This window comes from Macaca fascicularis, chromosome 19 (genome assembly GCF_037993035.2).
Source record: "Macaca fascicularis isolate 582-1 chromosome 19, T2T-MFA8v1.1".
Lineage (NCBI taxonomy): Eukaryota > Metazoa > Chordata > Mammalia > Primates > Cercopithecidae > Macaca > Macaca fascicularis.
Genome location: NC_088393.1, coordinates 5,249,844 through 5,272,330, shown reverse-complemented (window position 1 = coordinate 5,272,330; position 22,487 = coordinate 5,249,844). Strand labels below are relative to the sequence as shown.

Below are 22,487 nucleotides of genomic sequence, written 5' to 3'. Positions count from 1 at the left end.
TGGCTGCTCCGTCAACTCCCCTGGGACTGGGTGGGGTGTTAGGAAACCATAGCGTGGTATGGTGAGGTCAGGGTGGCCCCTGACTTCCCTGGGACGTGGTCCAGAGGGCGGCTCTGGGATCTCCGACCACTTCCACCAGCCAAATCTACTTCCCTGATCCTGTTCTGGAACTTCCCACAAGTCCCCGCTGCCCACAGACCAAACTCTTCACCTTCCAGCTTCCTCCTCCAGCCTGACCTGGATACTTTGCTCTATGCCCATGGAAGTGGGCACATTCCCACCTCCGGGCCTTTGCTGAGGCTGTGTGGCCACCTGGAATGCCCTTCCCACCCCCTATCCGTCCCTCGGACACATCTCATACATCCTGAAGGCCCAGCCTCAATGGCGCCTCCTCCAGGAAGGCTTCCTGGGCTCTATCCCAGCTGGATACCTCCCTCCTCCGGTCCTCCACAGGTCACCTTCTCAAGGTTTCTTGCCCTTTCCACCTTGACTTATAACGACAGGCAGCCTTGTCTTTTCCCATATGAGGCTGGGGGCTCCTGGCAGGGCCAGGCCTGTTGAGGATGATCAGAACAACACACAGGGATAAGCATTTTGGCAGAGGGAACAGCTTAGGGAAAGGCACAGCAGTAGGGAAATCAGTTTCACTGGAGCAGAGGTGAGGAAAAGAGAATGGGTTGAGCTAAGCTCTGGGACTTATTTATTTTTTGAGACAGAGTCTCGCTCTGTCACCCAGGCTGGAGTGCAGTGGTGCGATCTCAGCTCACTGCAACCTCCACTTCCCGGGTTCAAGTGATTCTCCTGCCTCAGCCTCCTGAGTAGCTGGGATTACAGGCGTGTGCCACCACACACAGCTGATTTTTGTATTTTTAGTGGAGATAGGGTTTGCCATGTTGGTCAGGCTGGTCTCAAACTCCTGACCTCAGGTGATCCACCGGCCTTGGCCTCCCAAAGTGCTGGGATTACAGGCATGAACCACCGTGCCTGGCCCATTAATTTGTTTAATTTTTATTTAAAAATATTTTTTGGGCGGCCGGGTACGGTGGCTCACGCCTATAATCCCAGCACTTTGGGAGGCCAAGGTGGGTGGATCACGAGGTCAGGAGATCGAGACCATCCTGCCTAGCGCAGTGAAACCCCGTCTCTACTAAAAATACAAAAAATTAGCCGGGTGTGGTGGCGGGAGCCTGTAGTCCCAGCTACTCGGGAGGCTGAGGCAGGAGAACGGCATGAATCCAGGAGGTGGAGCTTGCAGTGAGCCGAGATGGCGCCATTGCACTCCAGCCTGGGTGACAGAGCGGGACTCCGTCTCAAAAGAAAAAATATATATATTTAAATATACATAAATATATGTAAATTTATTTTATTTATTTATTTTTCGTTTGAGATGTGGATCTCGCTCTGTCACCCAGGCTGGTCTCAAACTCCTGATCTCAAGCCAATCCTCCTGCCTGGGTCTCCCTAAATGCTAGGATTACAGAGTGAGCCATGGCACCCGGCCTGAGGTATATATTTTTTAAAGGGAGAGGGGATCCAGGAAGGCCTCTTAGAGGAAGTGATATTTGAGGAAAGATCTGGAAGGAGGTGAGGGATGTGAGAAAGGGTGCTGGAGGCAAAAGCAACAACCTGCATGAAGGCCCTGAGGCAGGGTGTCGGGGGCTAAGCAGGCACAGTCACGTGTGTCTTTGAGGGACTCCACTGTCCTGGTGTGTTATGGGAACAGTGAAAAGGCCCGTGTTACTGGAGCAGAGTGAGGAGAAGGAAGAGGGGAAGGTGGGGAGAGGATGAGGCAGGTTATGCAGGGCCTAGCGGGCTGTAGGGAGGGGGGACTTGGGCTTTGACCCCTGGCTCCTACCCCAGGGAAGGTGGGAGCCATGGAGGGTGCTGGGCAGAGGAGGGGCAGGTCCTGGCTGGGATGTTTGTGATCACTTATTTATTTTTTCTCCCCACACACTGGGCTGTGGCCGCCCTTTGGGAAGGGGAGGGGCACCCAGAGCTCTCCCAGCCACCCTTGGGAAGCACTGGCTGGTAGGAGAGGTTGGGGGACACCCCCCTGTTGTTCCCCCACTGTTTAGCAAACACAGTGTCGGCTCCAAGGAGACAGACGGCCTGGGAATCATCAGATCCTGTGGCTGGACCCTCCCTCCTCCCAGCCCAGTGCCCAGAGCTACCCATGGGGTCTGCCCTCTCACCCCCAATAACACAGGGCTAGGAATCCTGTCTCGGAGGCAGGTAGGAGGGGGACACAGCCCAGGGTGGGCGTCACAGCCATTCCTCTGCCCACCCACCCACAGCCAGCCCAGCACATAGGCTGGGCTCGGCACGAAGGTTCCGGGTCTGGGTTTGAATCCCGTCCTCACCAGTTTTTTTTGGAACAGGACGCCTCCTCCAGGGAGCCTCCGTGGGTTGGCCCAAGCCCCCCAGGTTGGGTTTTCACTCCTAGGGTGCCCCCAGCTTGGCTGGTGCTCCATCTTGGTCTGCATTTTGGTCTAAGTCCCTTCTGGAGAGTGACAGGCTCCCCTCCACACTGAGGACACCCTCTGCTCCTCACAGAGACCCTGCGACCCTGCGACCCTGCTTCTGCCTGGGTAACGCAAAGGTAGCATTTGTTCAGTGCATGACCTCATCTCACAGAGGCTCACAATCACTCTCTGTTGTTCTACTGAGCCAAACGGTATTAAGCACCAAACGTATGCCAGGCACTGTTCTGTGGGAACCTGTGGGGAGGTGTTCCAGGCAGAGGGCACGGCCCGTGCAGAGGCCCTAAGGCAGGACAGTGCTAGGTGTGCTAGAGGCACAGCGAGGAGGCCTGTGTGACTGGGGTGAAGCAAGTGAAGGAGGAAGCTGGACACTACGGGACATGGTGCAGAGTACGAGACAGGAAACTGAGGCACAAAGATGGTAACGAGTCAAGGCGTCCTGGCACAGTGGGGATTTGAACTATACCCATCTTGTGGATGGAACTGGAGGCAGGATGGGCACATAGGCAGTCCCTCGGGGGGGAAGGGAAGGGAGCCCAGCTGGCCTGTGAGCCACTCAGCCTGGTGCAAGCTGTGGGCAGGGAACAGGGGAAAGGTGCTGGGCCCGGGCCCACACTGGGCTGGGCAGGTGGTCACGTGACCGTCCAGGCCGCCTCCCCCGGGCCCATTGGCCGCTTGCCCCTGCCGGCTGGGCCTGCGCCTGCCCTGGACCCTATAAGGCCAGGGAGCCGAGGGCAGAGCCAGCTGCCAGCCGAGCCAGTCCGTCCTCAGGGGGACCCTCGCGCAGTCCAGGTGAACGGGGCCGCGTCTGCTTCAGTGACACCAGGGTGAGGCCAGGCCTGCAGGTGGGTGTCGGGGACTGCTGAGGCTCTCGGGAGGAGTGGGTGTGGGATGGGAGGCTGGGGAACCCCTATTCACGCACCTTCTCTATCCCCTTCCAGCTTCTCACATTCTCACTATGTCTGCTCCGGACGAAGGGAGACGGGATCCCCCCAAACCCAAGGGCAAGGTAAAGAAAGGAAACGGGGGGCAGATTCTTGCTGGGGCCTGGAGATGCTCCAGAGTCAGGGAAGGTGACCTCCATAGTCCTGGGGTCTCACGTCTGGAGAGGTGCTTCCTTGGTGGGCTGGCGGGGAGGCTCTGGGAGCCATGATGCCAACCCCTTCCTTCCTGACCCAAGCTGGAGGTGGGGGACCCACGCAGACCTTGGCACCTTCCCCAGCGGGTGACCTTGGGCCGGCCTCAGCTCTGCCCCTCTCTGAGCCTCAGTTTCCCCATCTGTGCAGTGGAGGTCCTGGAAGGAAAAGGTCTTTGGAGAAAAGGTCTTTGGAGATCTTTTCCTCTGTGCACGGGAGGCAAGCTGAGTCTGCCCATTGCCCAGGTGTGGAAACTGAGGCTGAGTGGCTGAAACAGTTTCCCGAGGTCACCTGGGAGCAAGGGGCTGGGACGGCATTGGGCTGATCGATGCTTCCTGGGACCCCTGTCCCTGCCGAGGCTTGGCCCGCTCATCCTGCACACCTCCCCCTCCCCAATGCAGACCCTGGGCAGCTTCTTTGGGTCCCTGCCTGGCTTCAGCTCTGCCCGGAACCTGGTGGCCAATGCACATAGCTCGGCGAGAGCCCGGCCAGCCACTGACCCCGCAGGAGCGCCTGCCGCCGAGGCTGCCCGACCACAGGCTCAGGGTGAGTGCCGGCCCAGCTGGGGGTGCGGGGGGACTCTACACATGGACCTGGGAGGAGGAGCTCCCCCGGCAGGGACTTCTGGCCATTTGGCGAGCCCTCCATATTTGCATGTGTGGGGGACATCTTGTGGCGGATGGGGAAACTGAGGCATAAATATGGGGGGTGAGTGACCGAAGGTGGCTTTCAACCCAGCCTGTCTCCCTGCAATGCCCCCCACTCAGTCCCTCGGCCGTTCCCCCACCCTGCACCCCGTTTCTGATGCACCATGGACCAGGCTGGGTGCTCTGCCCCTCTGGGCTCATCAGAGTGAGATCCAGACTCCCAGGCAGAAGCAGCAGCTCCCCTGGGGTCACACAGCCCGGGAGCTCCCCAGCCTCCTGTGGCTCAGCTTGAGCAATCAGGGACAATGACAGGGAACCCAGGGATGGGGCGGCTGCCTGAGCTAGGCCTCCCTCTGGGCCCAGAGCCCCAGGCAGCTGACTTCTGCTCCACATACCTTGGCCTGGCGACAGGCAGCAGGCAGCTGCAGCGGGGGCGGGGTGGGTTGGGCAAGCCTGTTCCCCGACCCCAGGCTCTGTGAATCCCGGGACTCAGGGTGGGTGTCCAGCACCCAGCAGAGGAAGTACCATGGAACCCTGCTTCGGGGAACAGCGGCCCTAGGCTTGGGGGGAGCCCCCAGCACTGTTGGGGGGAGACCAGTTCTGGCTGGTAGCCGTGGATGTCACCTCCTGCTGTCCCTGGCGGGGTAGCTGAAACATTCCTGACCTTTCAGGCCGTGCCTGGCTATTGCACAATGGGCAGCCCGGTAGATGGTCCTAACCTGCATCCCCTCGCCCTCCCTGACCAGCCCCTGTCCCCACAGTGGCCGCCCACCCAGAGCAGACGGCCCCATGGACGGAGAAGGAGTTGCAACCTTCGGAAAAGGTGAGAGGCACGTGCAGGGCAGGGTCTGATGTGGCAGGAGCCCTGGGGGTGCCCCCTCCTGGGACATTTTAGCTCCTGCCATCTGGGGGGCTGCTGTGGGCCTGAGGGAAGGCAGACAGCCTGGGGATCCCAGGCAGAGCTTCCCCTCTGAGCCTCTATTTCCACATCTGTGAAATGGGTGCGGTGCTACCTCACTCTAAGCACGTAAGGCTCCAGTCTACACAGGGCTGTGCCTGGCACGATGCAACCAAATCAACAGCAGCGTAACCACTTTATTTCTTCTACTTTTATTTTTTTGAGACGTAGTTTCGCTGTTTCACCCAGGCTGGAGTGCAATGGCACGATCTCAGCTCACTGCAACCTCTACCTCCCAGGTTCAAGCGATTCTCCTGCCTCAGCCTCCCGAGTAGCTGGGACAAGTGCCCACCACCATGCCCGGCTAATGTTTTTTTTTTTTTTTTTTTTTTTGAGATGGAGTCTTGCTGTGTCGCCCAGGCTGGAGTGCAGTGGGATGATCTCGGCTCACTGCAAGCTCCGCCTCCCAGGTTCACACCATTCTCCTGCCTCAGCCTCCCAAGTAGCTGGGACTACAGGCACCCGCCACCACGCCTGGCTAATTTTTTGTATTTTTTAGTAGAGACGGGGTTTCACTGTGTTAGCCAGGATGGTGGCGATCTTCTGATCTCGTGATCTACCCACCTCAGCCTCCCAAAGTGCTGGGATTACAGGTGTGAGCCACCGCGCCCGGCCTTAATTTTTGTATTTTTAGTAGAGATGGGGTTTCACCATGTTGGTCGGGTTGGTCTCGAACTCCTGACCTCGTGATCCACCCACCTCAGCCTCCCAAAGTGCTGGGATTAAAGGCGTGAGCCACCACGCCCGGCAAGAGGAGCTGTTTTAATTTTTTTAATTTTTTTTTAATTTTTTTTTTTTTTTTTTTTTTTTGAGACGGAGTCTTGCTCTGTCACCCAGGCTGGAGTGCAGTGGCCGGATCTCAGCTCACTGCAAGCTCCGCCTCCCGGGTTTACGCCATTCTCCTGCCTCAGCCTCCCGAGTAGCTGGGACTACAGGCGCCCGCCACCTCGCCCGGCTATTTTTTTTGTATTTTTTTTTTTAGTAGAGACGGGGTTTCACCGTGTTAGCCGGGATCGTCTCTCGATCTCCTGACCTCGTGATCCGCCCGTCTCGGCCTCCCAAAGTGCTGGGATTACAGGCTTGAGCCACCGCGCCCGGCCCAAGAGGAGCTGTTTTAATCAGCATTTTCCAGACGAGGATATGAGCTCAGAGAGGGCATGTGACTTGCCTAAGGACACACAGTGAGTGTCGGGCAGGAGAGGGTAAAAAGCTGCGACTTGAATCTGGGTCTCTCCAACTACAGAGCCCAAGGTGCTCACCTGAGCCAAAGTTAGTGGGGAGACGGGTTCTGAGAAGATAATTTCAGGGCTTCTCAATCTCAGTCCTGCGGATATTTGGGGTTGGATCATTCTCTGGGGTGGGGCCATCCTGGGCACTGCAGGGTGCCGAGCAGCATCCCTGGCCTCCACCTACTCCGTGCCAGGAGTCTCCCCAAGTTGTGACAACTACAGATATCTCCAGACATCACCCAGTGCCCCCTGGAGGCAGAATCACCCAGTTGAGAACTTACTGAATTAAAACAGCACCTTGGCCGGGCGTGGTGGCTCATGCCTGTAATCCCAACACTTTGGGGAGGCTGAGGCAGGCAGATCAATTGAGCTCAGGAGTTTGAGACCAGCCTAGCCAACATGGTGAAACCCCGTCTCTACTAAAAATACAAAAAGTAGCCGAGCGTGGTGGCAGGCACCTGTAATCCCAGCTACTCAGGAGGCTGAGGCAGGAAAATTGCTTGAACCCGGGAGGCAGAGACTGCAGTGAGCTGAGATTGTGCCACTGCACTCCAGCCTGGGTGACAGGGTGAGACTCTGTCTCAAAAAACAAACAAAACAGTACCTCATAGGTACACCTGAGTGTTAGAACTCCTAGGCTATCACCATCATTCATTTTTGCTTTTATTTTTTTTACTTTTATTACTATTAATATATATATATATTTTTGAGACCGAGTCTCACTATGTTGCCCAGGCTGGAGTGCAGTGGCGCGATCTCGGCTCACTGCAAGCTCCGCCTCCCTGGCTCACGCCATTCTCCCGCCTCAGCCTCCCAAGTAGCTGGGACTACAGGCGCCCGCTACCATGCCCGGCTAATATTTTGTATTTTTAGTAGAGACGGGGTTTCACTGTGTTATCCAGGATGGTCTCAATCTCCTGACCTTGTGATCCGCCCGTCTCGGCCTCCCAAAGTGCTGGGGTTACAGGCGTGAGCCACCGCGCCTGGCCTACTTTTATTATTTTTTTGAGACAGAGTCTTGCTCTGTCACCCAGGCTGGAGTGCAATGGTGCGATCTCGGCTCACTGCAACTTCTGCCTCCTGGGTTCAAGAGATTCTCCTGCCTCAGCCTCCAGAGTAGCTGGGATTACAAGTGCCCACTACCAGGCCCAGCTAATTTTTGTATTTTTAGTAGAGATGGAGTTTCACCATGTTGGTCAGGCTGGTCTCGAACTCTTGACCTCAGGTGATCCACCTGCCTTGGCCTCCCAAAGTGCTGGGATTACAGGCACGAGCCCCAATTACTCCCTGTAATTACATGGGGTCTCACTGTTGCCCAGGCTGCTCTTAAACTCCTGGGCTCAAGCAATCCTCCCACCTTAGCCACCCACAGTGCTGGGATTACAGGCGTGAGCCAGTGCGCCCAGCCTGAATATATTATTATTTTTGAGACAGAATCTTATTCTGTTGCCCAGGCTGGAGTACAGTGGTATGATCATATTTCACTACAGCCTCAACCTCCTGGACTCAAGCAATCCTCCCGCCTCAGCCTCCCAAGTAGCTGGGACTACAGGTGTGCACCACCACCCAGCCAATTGTTAAAATTTTGTAGAGACTGGGTCTTGTTTGGTTACCCAGGCTGATCTTGAATTCCTGGGCTCAAGTGATCCTCCCACCTTGGGCTCCCAACGTGCTAAGATTGCAGGCATCAGCCATCACACCCAGCCTGGATATAATGATTTTTAATAAGCAATTTTGGTCTCCCTGGTGTCACTAGGGCACCAGGCTCAACATTTGCCATGAATGGAGAATAAGCAAGAGGAACAGAGAGGTAACTGTAGGACCTGTGCCGAGTCCAGGCCTGGGGACCTTGGTTGAGTCCAGGCGTGGGACGTGCTGTCATGGACGAGGCCTGCCTACAGCAGGGGAAGGGGGCAGGTGAGAATGAAAGAGGCTGGTGCTGTGAGCTCATGAGGACTTTGTCCTGGAGAGCCAGGGTGCCACCCTACAGCCTGATGAGTGGTTGACCAGGGTTGGGGTGAGGAAGCAGCTTGCTTTTTGAGAAGGTGGGGGCCTCTGGGTGGCTGCAGTTCCTTGCCTCAAGGCACACTAGGGGGCTGGGCTGGCGGACATCGGGGTGGAGTATGCCTCTCAGTCCTTCTCTTGATCACCTGTGTCCTTTCTCAGCAAATGGCGTCCGGGGCCAAAGACCTGGTGTGTTCCAAGATGTCCAGGGCCAAGGATGCCGTCTCCTCCGGGATGGCCAGCGTGGTGGATGCGGCTAAGGGAGTGGTCCAGGGAGGCCTGGATACCACTCGGTCTGCACTCACGGGCACCAAGGAGGTGGTGTCCAGCGGGGTCACGGGGGCTGTGGACATGGCTAAGGGGGCCGCCCAAGGGGGTCTGGACACCTCGAAGGCTGTCCTCACCGGCACCAAGGACACGGTGTCCGCTGGGCTCACGGGGGCAGTGAATGTGGCCAAAGGGACCGTACAGGCCGGTGTGGACACCACCAAGACTGTGCTGACCGGCACCAAAGACACAGTGACTACTGGGGTCATGGGGGCAGTGAACTTGGCCAAAGGGACTGTCCAGACCGGCGTGGACACCTCCAAGGCTGTGTTGACTGGCACCAAAGATGCTGTGTCCACTGGGCTCACGGGGGCAGTGAATGTGGCCAGAGGAACCATTCAGACCGGTGTGGACACTAGTAAGACTGTCCTAACAGGTACCAAGGACACCGTCTGTAGTGGGGTGACCGGTGCCGTGAACGTGGCCAAAGGAACCATCCAGACCGGCGTGGACACCACCAAGACTGTCCTAACCGGTACCAAGGACACCGTCTGCAGTGGGGTGACCGGTGCCATGAACTTGGCCAAAGGGGCCGTCCAGGGGGGCCTGGACACCACCAAGTCTGTGGTCATGGGTACAAAAGACACAGTGTCCACTGGGTTCATGGGGGCAGCGAACGTGGCCAAGGGGGCCGTGCAAACTGGGCTGAATACAACCCAAAATATCGCAGCAGGTACAAAGGACACCATCTGTAGTGGGGTAACTGGTGCCATGAACTTGGCCAGAGGAACCATCCAGACAGGCATGGACACCACCAAGACGGTCCTAACAGGTACCAAGGACACCGTCTGCGGTGGGGTGACCGGTGCCATGAATGTGGCCAAAGGGGCCGTCCAGGGGGGCCTGGACACCACCAAGTCTGTCCTGACTGGCACTAAAGACGCTGTGTCCACCGGGCTCATGGGGACAGCGAACGTGGCCAAGGGGGCCGTCCAGACGGGTGTAGACACAGCCAAGACCGTGCTGACCGGCACCAAGGACACAGTGACTACCGGGCTCATGGGGGCAGTGAATGTCGCCAAAGGGACTGTCCAGACCGGCGTGGACACCACCAAGACCGTGCTGACCGGCACCAAGGACACAGTGACTACTGGGCTCATGGGGGCAGTGAATGTCGCCAAAGGGACTGTCCAGACCGGCGTGGACACCACCAAGACCGTGCTGACCGGCACCAAGGACACAGTGACTACTGGGCTCATGGGGGCAGTGAATGTCGCCAAAGGGACTGTCCAGACCGGTGTGGACACCACCAAGACCGTGCTGACCGGCACTAAGAATACAGTCTGCAGTGGGGTGACCGGTGCCGCGAATGTGGCCAAAGGGGCCGTCCAGGGGGGCCTGGACACCACCAAGTCTGTCCTGACTGGCACTAAAGACGCTGTGTCCACTGGGCTCACAGGGGCTGTAAACATGGCCAAAGGGACTGTCCAGACCGGCGTGGACACCACCAAGACTGTGTTAACCGGTACCAAGGACACCGTCTGCAGTGGAGTCACTGGTGCCGTGAACGTGGCCAAAGGGGCCGTCCAGGGGGGCCTGGACACCACCAAGTCTGTGGTCATGGGTGCGAAAGACACAGTGTCCACCGGGCTCACGGGGGCAGCGAACGTGGCCAAGGGGGCCGTCCAGACGGGTGTAGACACAGCCAAGACCGTGCTGACCGGCACTAAGGACACAGTGACTACTGGGCTCATGGGAGCAGTGAATGTCGCCAAAGGGACCGTCCAGACTGGCATGGACACCACCAAGACCGTGCTGACCGGCACCAAGGACACCGTCTGCAGTGGGGTCACCGGTGCCATGAATGTGGCCAAAGGGGCCGTCCAGACTGGCATGGACACCACCAAGTCTGTCCTGACCAGCACCAAGGACACCGTCTGCAGTGGGGTCACCGGTGCCGTGAACGTGGCCAAGGGAGCTGTGCAAACTGGACTGAAAACGACCCAAAATATCGCTACAGGTACAAAGAACACCCTTGGCAGTGGGGTGACCGGTGCCGTGAACATGGCGGAAGGGGCTGTCCAGATGGGTGTAGACACAGCCAAGACCGTGCTGACCGGCACTAAGGACACAGTGACTACCGGGCTCATGGGGGCAGTGAATGTCGCCAAAGGGACCGTCCAGACTGGCATGGACACCACCAAGACTGTCCTAACCGGCACCAAGGACACTGTCTGCGGTGGGGTGACCGGTGCCGCGAATGTGGCCAAAGCGGCCGTCCAGGGGGGCCTGGACACCACCAAGTCTGTCCTGACTGGCACTAAAGACGCTGTGTCCACTGGGCTCACAGGGGCTGTGAACTTGGCCAAGGGGACTGTCCAGACCGGCGTGGACACCACCAAGACTGTGTTAACCGGTACCAAGGACACCGTCTGCAGTGGAGTCACTGGTGCTGTGAATGTGGCCAAAGGGACCGTTCAGACAGGTGTGGACACAGCCAAGGCGGTGCTGAGTGGCACTAAAGATGCAGTGACTACTGGAGTCATGGGGGCAATGAATGTGGCCAAAGGAACCATGCAGACTGGCGTGGACACCTCCAAGGCTGTGCTAACGGGTACCAAGGACACCGTCTGCAGTGGGGTGACCGGTGCCATGAGCATGGCCAAAGGGGCTGTCCAGGGGGGCCTGGACACCACCAAGGCAGTGCTGACCGGAACCAAAGATGCAGCGTCTGCTGGGCTCATGGGGTCAGGGAACGTGGCAACAGGGGCCATCCACACTGGCCTCAGCACCTTCCAGAATTGGTTACCTAGTACCCGGGCCACCTCCTGGGGTGGACGCACCAGTTCCAGGACCACAGACAATGGTGGGGAGCAGACTGCCCTGAGCCCCCGAGAGGCCCCGTTTGCTGGTGTCTCCAGGCCCCCAGAGATGCTCAGCGTAGGCCCGGAGCCTGTCTGGGAAGCTGCAGCCACAACCAAGAGCCTTGCGACTGACGTGGCCACGTTCACCCAAGGGGCCGCCCTGGGCAGGGAGGACACAGGGCCTTTGGCCACCACACACAGCCCCGAAGAAGCCCCACGCTTGGCGATGCTGCAGAATGAGTTGGAGGGACTGGGGGACATCTTCCACCCCATGAATGCAGAGGAGCAAGGTGAGGGGATGCCCGGGTTCAGGCACAGCTGCTAGCGGGCCCTTGACTTTTTTTTCTTTTTTTTCTTTTTTTTTGAGATGGAGTCTTGCTCTGTCACCCAGGCTGGAGTGCAGTGGCACAATCTCGGCTCACTGCAATCTCCGCCTCCCGGGTTCACGCCATTCTCCTGCCTCAGCCTCCCTAGTAGCTGAGACTACAAGCACCCGCCACCATGCCCGGCTAATTTTTTGTATTTTTAGCAAAGACGGAGTTTTACCATGTTAGCCAGGATGGTCTTGATCGCCTGACCTCGTGATCCTCCTGTCTTGGCCTCCCAAAGTGCTGGGATTACAGGTGTGAGAGACCGTCCCCAGGCGGGCCCTTGACTTTTTTTAAAAAGACGTATTTATTTGGTTTGGGCTCAAATGATCCTCCTGCCTCAGCCTCCCAAAGTATTGGGATTCCACATGAGAGCACCTGGCCCTTTTTCGTTTTTTTTTAGAGACAAGGTCTTGCTCTGTCGCCCACACTGGAGTGCAGTGGTGTGTTCATAGCTCACTACAGCCTCAACCTCTTGGGCTCAAGTGATCCTCCTGCTCCAGCCTCTCAAGGAACTAGGACCACCATGCCCGGCTATGTATTTTTTTGTAGAGACAGGTCTCCCTATGTTGCCGAAACTGGCCTCAAACTCCTGGGTTCAAGTGATCCTCCAGCCTCAGCCTCCCAAAGTACTGGGATTACAGGCATGAGCCACTATACCCAGCTTCATTTTTTATTTTTACTTAATTTTGAGGCAGAGTCTTGCTCTTGCTGCCCAGGCTGGAGTGCAATGGCACAGTGTCGGCTCACTGCAACCTCCATGCTTCCCGGGTTCAAGGGATTCTCCTGCCTCAGCCTCCTGAGTAGCTGGGATTATAGGCGCCTACCATCATACCTGGCTAATTACTATTATTTTGTATTTTTGGTAAAGATAAGGTTTCACCATGTTGGCCAGGCTGGTCTCGAACTCCTGACCCCAGGTGATCCACCCGCCTTGGCCTCCAAAAGCGCTGGGATTACGGGCGTGAACCACTGCGCCCGGCCTCACTTAACTTTTATAAAGCCCAAGCCCCAGTGCTCTGAGGGGCTTCTGGGACCGAGCAGTGCACCTTCCTTTCCAGCTCAGCTGGCTGCCTCCCAGCCCGGGCCGAAGGTGCTGTCGGCGGAGCAGGGGAGCTACTTCGTTCGTTTAGGTGACCTGGGTCCCAGCTTCCGCCAGCGGGCATTTGAACACGCGGTGAGCCACCTGCAGCACAGACAGTTCCAAGCCAGAGATACTCTGGCCCAGCTCCAGGATTGCTTCAAGCTGGTAAGAGCTTCCCTCTACTGCTGCCCCTTCCCCAGGGCACTTCTTAGAACCCCTGCCCAGGACTCACCTAGCTGAAGATACTGACTGAGCGTCTAGGAGACGATGCCGTCAGCACCACCGACGGCCATGGGTCTGCACTCACGGGGCTTGCCTCCCGGCAAGGGTGACAGAGCTAGATCAGATCTTTAAAGACAGCAGGTAGCCGGGAGCGGTGGCTCACGCCTCTAATCCCAGCACTTTGGGAGGCTGAGGCACGCGGACCACTTGAGGACAGGAGTTCGAAATCAGCCTGACCAACAGAGAAACCCTGTCTCTACTAAAAATACAAAAATTAGCCAGGCGTGGTGGCGCACGCCTGTAATCCCAGCTACCTGGGGGGCTGAGGCAGGAGAATCACTTGAACCCAGGAGGCGGAGGTTGCAGTAAGCCAAGATCATGCCACTGCACTCCAGCCTGGGCGACAGAGCAAGACTCTGTCTCAAGAAAAAAATAAATAGGCCAGGCGCGGTGGCTTAAGCCTGTAATCCCAGCACTTTGGGAGGCCGAGACGGGCGGATCACGAGGTCGGGAGATCGAGACCATCCTGGCTAACACAGTGAAACCCCGTCTCTACTAAAAATACAAAAACTTAGCCGGGCTAGGTGGTGGGCGCCTGTAGTCCCAGCTACTCGGGAGGCTGAGGCAGGAGAATGGCGTAAACCCGGGAGGCGGAGCTTGCAGTGAGCTGAGATCCGGCCACTGCACTCCAGCCTAGGTGACAGAGCGAGACTCCGTCTCAAAAAAAAAAAAATAAAAATAAATAAATAAATAAAGACAGTGGGTACACAAAGATAGCAAAACAATGTCTGCAGAGGGAGATGTGGGCCGAGCAGGAAGGCCGTCCCTCTGAGTCCCGTCCTGACTGATGGGGAGACAGCTATACAAAGCCCCCCAAAAGCAGGGACAGGACAGCAAGCTACCGGGGAGCAAGCTGGGTGTGTTCGGGGGATGGAAAGGCGGCGCTGTGGCTGGGGAAAGTGAAGCCGGGATGGGCTCCAGGGAGGCCACAGGGCCTGGGGCAGCAGTGCACGCAGGAAAGGACCCAACTCAAGGTGACTCAGATGCACCCAGGGGTCGCGTGCCCTGGCCAGAGTGGTCCTCTCCTCCCACTGGCCCTGCTCTCTTCCTGTGGCCTAGGGTCTCCCCTTTGGCAATGTGGACTTTGGGGTCGGATCATTCTTTGGGGTGGGGTCATCCTGGTCCCTGCAGGGAGCTGAGCAGTGTCCCTGGCCTCCAGTCTCCCCCTCCCCAGTCCTGAGGGCCATTTGCTCTAGATGCCGTTGTGCATCCCTGGAGGCAGAATCTCACAGGACTGCTCTAGAGTTCTGTTTTTGTTTGTTTGTTTTTTGAGACGGAGTCTTGCTCTGTTGCCCAGGCTGGAGTGCAGTGGCGTGAACTTGGCTCATTGCAAGCTCTGCCTCCCGGGTTCATGCCATTCTCCTGCCTCAGCATCCTGAGTAGCTAGGACTACAGGCGCCCACCATCACGCCGTGTTAAATTTTTTTTGTATTTTTTAGTAGAGATGGGGTTTCACCATGTTAGCCAGGATGGTCTTGATTTCTGTTTTTGTTTGTTTTTTGAGACGGAGTCTCGCTCTGTCGCCCAGGGTGGAGTGCAGTGGCGTGATCTCGGCTCACTGCAAGCTCCGCCTCCCGGGTTCACGCCATTCTCCTGCCTCAGTCTGCTGAGTAGCTGGGACTACAGGCGCCCGCGATCACGCCGGGTTAATTTTGTATTTTTTAGTAGAGATGGGGTTTCACCATGTTAGCCAGGATGGTCTCGATCTCTTGACCTCATGATCCGCCTGCCTTGGCCTCCCAAAGTGCTGGGATTACAGGCATGAGCCACTGTGCCCGGCCGGGTTTTGTTTTTTTGAGACAGTGAGACAGGGTCTTGCTCTGCCACCCAGGCTGGACTACAGGGGCTTGATCATGGCCCACTGCAGCTTCAAACTACTGGGCTCAAGAGATCCTCCCCGCTAAGCCTCCCAAGTAACTGGACAACTGGCACGACCACCACACCCAGCTAGTATTTATTTGTATTTTTAGTAGAGATTAGATTTTGCTATGTTGCCCAGGCTGGTCTTAAACTCCTGGGTTCAAGTGATCCTCCTGCCTCAGCCTCTGGGTGCACCTGGTTAATTTAAACTTTTTGTAGAGATGGGGCCTCCCTATGTAGCCCAGGCTGGTCTTGAGCTTCTGGGCTCCAGCGACCCTCTTGCCTCGGCCTCCCAAAGTGCTGGGGTGACAGGCGTGAGCCACCGTGCCCAGCAGTCACAGCTGTTACATGTTGGTGGACAGCAACCCCACCCCAGCGGACCGTGAGAGACCTCGAGATGCCGCCCTCGGTCAGGATTCCTGGCATGCAGCCCAGGCCACTGTGTTTTCAGTTAACATCCAGGGGTCTGTCTGTGACAAGCTGCAGTTTTGTTTTTTTTTTTTTTTTTTTTTGGAGACGGAGTCTCGCTCTGTCACCCAGGCTGGAGTGCAGGCCGGATCTCAGCTCGCTGCAAGCTCCGCCTCCCGGGTTCACACCATTCTCCTGCCTCAGCCTCCCGAGTAGCTGGGACTACAGGCGCCCGCCACCACACCTGGCTAATTTTTTGTATTTTTAGTAGAGACGAGGTTTCACTGTGTTAGCCAGGATGGTCTCGATCGCCTGACCTCGTGATCCGCCCGCCTCAGCCTCCCAAAGTGCTGGGATTACAGGTGTGAGCCACTGTGCCCAGCCGACAAGCCACAGTTTGAGGGTCTAACCCAGGGTTCTCAGTGTGGATGACCTGCCCCCAGGGGACATCTGTGGTTGTCACAACTGGGGCAAGCCCCTGGTGGAGGGAGTGGAGGCCAGGGACGCTGCTCAGCACCCTGTAGTGCCCAGGGCGGCCCCACCTCAGAGAACCATCTGGCCCCTGTGTCCACAGTGCTGGGGGCCAGTCTGTCCTGGGGACCCTTGGGATACCTCACGTCACTGTGGCCACCCCCAGCTGGACAGTCGCTGCTGTACCTCTGGCACGTGGGCCAACGGCACACTTGGAAGGTGTTCTGTAAACGCCGTGGAGGAATGAAGGAACGGGCCCACCCTCGTGACGCGGTGCGAGCGGCTGATCACAAAGCCTTTTCCCACCTTTGAATCCTCACAGCAAAGTAGCCTGGGCCAGAGCTCAGCCCAGACACTTTTCAGAAGGGGAGACGGAGGCCACAGAAAGAGAAGAGCTGTGCTCAGGGCCACACGTGCAGGATGCTGGGCTGGGAAATGGGATGTGGTGTGTGACTCATCATGCCTCGCTTGTTCCTTTAAGTGCTACTGAAGGCCTTGGATATCCCAAGAACCCAGGCCTGCCCTCGATGTGGGGATGCCATTGTGGGGGAAGACAATTCATAGATGAATGTTTAGGGTGTCGGATGATGCTTGGAAACATGGAACATGTACCCGGATAAGGAAGTGGCTGTGCTGGGGCTGGTCACCCTGAAGAGGGGACTCTTGAAGTCAGGTCTAAATGACAGAGGGAGTGTGTCAGAATGGGCAGGAGTGTGATCTGAGAAGAGGGCACAGGCCGTGCAAAGGCCCTGGGGCAGGACTATCCCTGGCGTGTTGGAGGAACAGCAAGGAGGTCTGGGTGGCTGGAGCCGAGTGAGGAGGGGATGGGGCAGGTCGGGCTGGACCTGGGCTTCCACCTCAAGGGGGAGGGGAGCCCTGGAGGGCTCTGGGCAGAGGAGTGACCTGATCCAAGGCGGGTCTCATTTAAAAGGATCGCTCTGATGAGGTCAGGCCACTGGGAGGGGGCAAGGGCCGGAGGTGGAGACAGTGGGATGTAAACCCAGACCAGTGTTGCCGGACGTCAGGAGTCACGCTGTGGTGGTGCGAAGCAGCTAGGCTCTGGGTGTTTTGAAGTCAGAGCTGCCCGGGTCCGATGTAGGTGGTGAGAGAGAGGGGACCCCAAGAGACCCCTGAGGCTTGTAATCTGAGCAGACAAGGAGAGCAGGGGCCTGAGGGGAGGCCGGGTGGGTTGCAGAGTGGATATTAGGAGCCTGGCCTTGGACAGGGTGAGGGGAGATGCCTGGGGGAGCACCGAGGGGACTCGTCTGTCTACACAGCTGGCTTCAGGTGTCCAGCACTGGTGCGGCGAGGGCTGGGAGGGCGACAGCAGTCTGGAGTTGACATTTTGACTGCGTGCTGCATCCCCACCAGCCATTGAGATGATGAGGAAGATGGGGTCCTGTGGACAGGGTGGCAGGGCGTGGGTGCCACGTGCTGGGGACACAGCAACGAGGACAGAGTCCTGAGCGCTCCCCCTCAAAGGGCGGATAAACACCAAGTCAACGAACACCAAAGCTGCACGCTGTGCCCCCAAGGAGAGGAGCAGATATGACGGGAGGGACTGGGGCTGCCACACCACGGGCCGGGAAGGTTTCGCCAAGAGTCACCTGGAGCTGAGGCTGAACGCAGGCCTTGTGAAGGGCCCAGGAAGCAGGCTCTGGGCTGAGTGGGCAGTGTGTGCAAAGGCCCTGGGGCAGGAGGCTGCTGGAGTGGCCGCAGGGCAGAACGGAGCCAGTGTGGCCGCAGTGGAGACAGCAGTGGGGTGTGATGGGAGATGAGGCCAGAGGTGTCCCAGGGGCCAGCCCACCAAGGCCATGCTGAGGAGCTGGGTTTTATCTTAAGGGTACTGGGCAGCCACAGGAGGGTTTAGGAGTGAGGAGTGACATGACACCACGAATGCTGTGTTACATGTCTCCCTGATGACCTCGTGGGGAAGTGTGAACTACCACTTCTTTCTGCGAAATAACACGTCCACTTGTGGTACAACTGATGTGGAATTCGCGGCCTTTGTCCCAGGACTCTGAATGTGCCCAGGTCCCGGGGCGGGGGGAGGTGGGGGCTGTGAAAGGTCATTTGCCGAGAAGCCGTCATCTCCCCACTGTACTCTCTCTCCAGATTGAAGAGGCCCAGCAGGCTCCAGACGGGCAGCCGTGTCTGGACCAGGGCTCAGGTGCCCGTGTGGAGGATGCTGCTGTCCAGGAGGTGGGTCTGGCACATGGCTGGGGTCCCCCCACCCCGCCCATGGGTCTCCACTCACCTCGCACCTTCCTCCCACAGGAGCGGGACGCCGGGGCTCTGTCCAGGGTCTGCGGCCTTCTCCAGCAGCTGCACACGGCCTACAGTGGCCTGGCCTCCAGCCTCCAGGGCCTGCCCGCTGAGCTCCAGCAGCCGGTGAAGCGGGCGCGGCGCAGCCTCTGTGAGCTCTATGGTGTCGTGGCCTCGGCCGGCTCTGTAGAGGCGCTGCCCGCAGAGCAGCTGGTGCAGTGCCACGAGGGTGTGCACCAGGCGTGGCAGGGGCTAGAGCAGCTGCTGGAGGGCCTACAGCACAATCCCCCGCTCAGCTGGCTGGTAGGGCCCTTCGCCTTGCCCCCCGGCGGGCAGCAGCTGTAGGAGCCTGCAGGCCCGGGGCAGGGTTGCCCTGCTCTGCCCAGGGAGGAGCTGCCTCAGAACATTCTCTCCAGCCCCAAACCTGGATCGGTTTCCTAAAGCCCTAGACCTTTGGGGCTGCAGCTGGCTGAGCTCTGAGGGGCTGCGGAGGCAGTGACCTTTTGAGTGGAGCCACCCCACGCCCTGCTCCGGGCCTGCCTGCACTTCCCACCTCCTCCCCAGCACTGCTTGCTCCCCTCGGAGCCTGGGGTCACTCAGCCGCCAGCCAGGAGCCTTCCCTTGAAGACCCTGAGCGAGTACTGCAATTAGAAAGAGAAAAAGCAGCATGCCCAGTCTGGAAGGGCATCCATTTGCCCTGATAGCAACCCTTTTATATCTAGCAGGGCTCTTCCAGTCCTGCAGCACGGGCCCCCAGCTACCAGCAGTGCAGGCAGCGTTGTGGCATCCCAGGCTCCAGGCAGCTCCGTCCTTGTGCTCAAAGTGGGTCTCTGGCCTTAGCACACCTTGAGGGTCTTAAGAACCACATTCTCTCATACTAGAAGGTACTAGAAAATGTAAAACTTGGCCGGGCGCAGTGGTTCACGCCTGTAATCCCAGCACTTTGGGAGGCCGAGGCGGGCGGATCACGAGGTCAGGAGATCGAGACCATCCTGGCTAACACGGTGAAACGCCGCCTCTACTAAAAAGACAAAAAATTAGCCGGGTGTGGTGGCGGGCGCCTGTAGTCCCAGCTACTCTGGAGGCTGAGGCAGGAGAATGGCGTGAACCTGGGAGGTGGAGCTTGCAGTGAGCTGAGATCGTGCCACTGCACTCCAGCCTGGGCGACAGAGCGAGACTCCGTCTCCAAAAAAAGAAAATGTCAAACTGCCATCATCCCAAGGCAGGCTGCTACTGCCTTTGCTGACCCCTGGGGTGGCCTCACAGTGGGGACAGAGCTGCCAGGAGCCACAGCAGCCACAGCTGGGGCTTTGCACCAGCCTGGCTTCAGACTGTGCGATTTGCAGGGGGTGGGGGGTACAAAAACAAGCAAACAGGCTTCTCTTGCCTCCAGCTGCCCACCAGAGGCCTGGCCGGGCACCTGGGGCTCTGAAGCCCCCGGGGAGGCTGGGCCCAGCGGCTGCCCCTGGAGAACACAGGCAAAGGGCTTCCTCACAGGGAACTGTGCCTCATGGAGGGATCGGACAGGGCTGGGAACAGCCACAGAGGCTGCGTGCCTGTGACACGGCACCTTCTCCCCTGCACGCTCCCCTGGGTCCTCAGGACCCACCCACCCAAGCGCTGGGCTGCAGAGGAAGCGGGGCTGGGGAGACTGTGGGCATCAGAGACACGGGCGGCAGCGGACCCACCCACCTGGCAAGGTCGCCCGACCCGGTGTTCTCAGGCTGGCCCAGGCCGTGGAGGCTGGCAGGCTCAGGTCAGGTGTGAGAAGTGCGCTGCGGCTGTGCTCAGTGCAGGGGGAAGAGCCGTTCAGCCCGGCCTCCCCAGGAAGCCATATCCCCACTCAGCCGGTAAGAGAACCTTTCTATCACCTTCCCACAGTCTCCTAGGACACGAGCCCAGGAACCCCAGACCCGGGGGAGAGGAAGGGTGGAGGGACTGCTGGTCCCCAGGGGTCATGGTGTGCACCAGGGACCGTGAGGGGCCAGGGCATTCAGCTCAGCTCTGAACCAGGGAAGCCGGCACAGCAGGGGCAGCCTCAGGTGAGAGGGGACGGGTCAGGAGCCTTCCTGAGCCTTCTCAGCCTGACACCCATGGCCAGCGGACGCTAGGACGCCAGACACAGCCATTTGCAGAAATCCGGCACAGGGACTGCAGCTTGCGTCCAGCCAACCAAGCATGGAGCCGGGGCTCAGGAAGTCCCTTCCCGCCATACCACAGCCTAATTCTTACTGGGACGGAGGCAACTCGGCCATGCTGGGCAGGAGGACAAACCCGAGATGCCACTGTGGAATTAGCAACTTCGGTGCACGGTGTGACTTGCTAGGGGCCGTGCCCACGTGACAGTCCCTTATGCAGAGAAGGAAAGAGAAGCCCAGAGTGGAAGGGCAACTTGCCCAAAGTCACACAGTGTGCGGGCGAGTCCAGGCTGGCCCCTGAGGCCCACGCCCCTTGCACACTGGAGACCACTGTCAGCTAGCAGTGGTCCTCAGGGAAGGCCCGGTCTCCACCCTCCCAGCCCAGCCTCAGGGGCCCTCGCCCTCCCCACATCTGACCTGCTCACCTGCCTGGATGCTGGGCTGCCAGACACAGGAAGCATCAAACCCCAGCCTCCTGGGTGGGGGGCGGGGAGCAGGCATCAAAGCTTAGCAGCCCCGGTTTCTCCCTCTTGTCTCCTGGGAAGGGCTTGCTCCCGCCCAGCTCTCCCGCCACCGGCCTTTCAGGGTTGGGCTGGGCCCAGCGTGCCTTTTAGTTGCTTCTCACGGTGGCTCGATGGCTCAACCCAGTCCCAAACAGGCCCAGTGACGCTGCCAACTGCTCCCCAGCTCAGGCCCCCACTGCACCAGCAATGCTAGAAAACCAAGCCAATAAAAGTGATTTCTTTTTTCATTAAAAAACCCTTTATAGTCATTTCATGGTGGTTGGAAATCACAGAAATTAGGCAGAAAAAAAAAACCCAAGGGAACCAATACAAACAGCACGGCGTTCCCCACAGTTCTCCACTCTGCTCTCCCGTGAGCCGGGGAAGGAGAGGGGCAGCCTGAGCTCGGGCGGGGGCGGGGCCTGGCTGCCCACGGCTCAGCTCTCCTCGTCCAAGGCCTCCGAGTCCCCCCGTGCCCTCTCGCGCTCCTGCCGGTCGCTCCCAGGCCTGTCCAGGTCGGGGCCCTCCCGTAGGCTGCTGGTGGGAACAGCAAAGGCAGTGTGAGGATGCCCTCCCGCCCCTGCCCTGCCTGTGGGGCGGTCAATGGGACGGGCACTGAGGAGTGGGCGCCCCTTTGTGGCACCTGAGGCTGGAGTGCCACCCTCCTATCTGCCTGTCTTCTGCCACTAGAGACCACAAACATTTCCAGGGTCCCCACGCTGGCACCAACCAGGCCTAGCACAAGGCAGCTGCTGTGTAAGCGACTGACTCCACTGAGCCTTGTACCAGACAGCAGGCCACGGTGATGGGTGCCGGGTGCCCGTGCTCAGGGCCTGCCTGGGCCACCCTGGAGGCTCGGCAAGAAGCCGCCTTCCCGGGAGGCCAGGGGCAGGCAGCTCAAAGCCCTGGAACTGCCTCAGTGGGGGCCACTGGAAGGAAGTGCCAGCCAGCGGGGCCCTGGGGTCAGCTGTGAGGATGGGAGGCCCCTGCATGGGGGGTGACATCCCTGGGACCCTTCCCAGAGGGACTGGCACAGGAGGAGCAGCTCAGACACGGTGTACATCACGCCACTGCTGCTCAGGAGGCCACACCCCACGGCCCGGGACACTCACTCGTGCAGGTCTTCAGAGGAACCACACCTCGGCCCCTCCTCCGAGTCCCGACCCTCCTCGTGCTCCTTGTCCTCCACGCTCTCCCCCTTCTGCGACGTGGCCTCGCCATTCACCGGGGCTGAGAGATCTGAGTGGGACAGAGGGGTCACAGGTCACTGCTGGGCTCCAGCTGGGAACCCCAGAACCCTTCCCCCTCGAGGACTGGACCAGGGTTTGAGCTGAGCACCGTGGGTGACGCATGCCCATCCACCTGGACCCCGGCACCTGCTGCCTGGTCTGCAAGCTCCCGACATGGAGGCCGGGCTCTGCATGGTCCCATCCTGCAGCCAGCCCCAGCCCCAGCCACACTGGCCCGGAGAACTGGGGGGCCCAGGAAATAAGGGAACGTCGGCAGCCCTGAGAAAAGACCAC

At 58.8% G+C, this 22,487-nt stretch overlaps 2 protein-coding genes across 10 annotated transcripts in view; one reads left to right on the top strand and one right to left on the bottom strand.

The window, feature by feature from the left end:
• Positions 1-3,222: 3,222 nt before the first annotated feature.
• On the top strand, positions 3,223-21,220 carry PLIN4 (perilipin 4). 4 transcript variants are annotated; one of them, XM_074025429.1, is made up of 8 exons: positions 3,223-3,307; positions 3,422-3,489; positions 4,018-4,162; positions 5,025-5,086; positions 8,617-11,875; positions 13,015-13,202; positions 18,174-18,260; positions 18,336-21,220. In XM_074025429.1, the coding sequence occupies exons 2-8, from the start codon at positions 3,439-3,441 to the stop codon at positions 18,666-18,668; spliced, it is 4,125 nt and encodes a 1,374-aa protein (XP_073881530.1). In that variant the 5' UTR covers positions 3,223-3,307; positions 3,422-3,438; the 3' UTR covers positions 18,669-21,220. The 4 variants fall into 4 exon arrangements, with proteins under 4 accessions (XP_073881530.1, XP_045236430.2, XP_045236431.2 ...); XM_045380495.2 differs by having other exon boundaries at positions 5,010-5,086; XM_045380496.2 differs by having other exon boundaries at positions 3,223-3,325.
• Positions 21,201-22,487, bottom strand: part of HDGFL2 (HDGF like 2) — a 35,767-nt gene continuing 34,480 nt past the window's right edge. For 4 of the 6 annotated variants that reach the window (XM_065534771.2, XM_065534773.2, XM_065534774.1 and 1 more), the window contains exons 15-16: positions 22,077-22,203; positions 21,201-21,501 (exon numbers count right to left, since the gene is read on the bottom strand). In XM_065534771.2, coding sequence (XP_065390843.1) covers positions 21,402-21,501; positions 22,077-22,203 — 227 coding nt within the window. In that variant the 3' untranslated portion in view covers positions 21,201-21,401. The remainder of the gene's footprint in view (positions 21,502-22,076; positions 22,204-22,487) is intronic. The other 2 variants (XM_065534772.2, XM_074025432.1) reach the window with 1 other exon arrangement.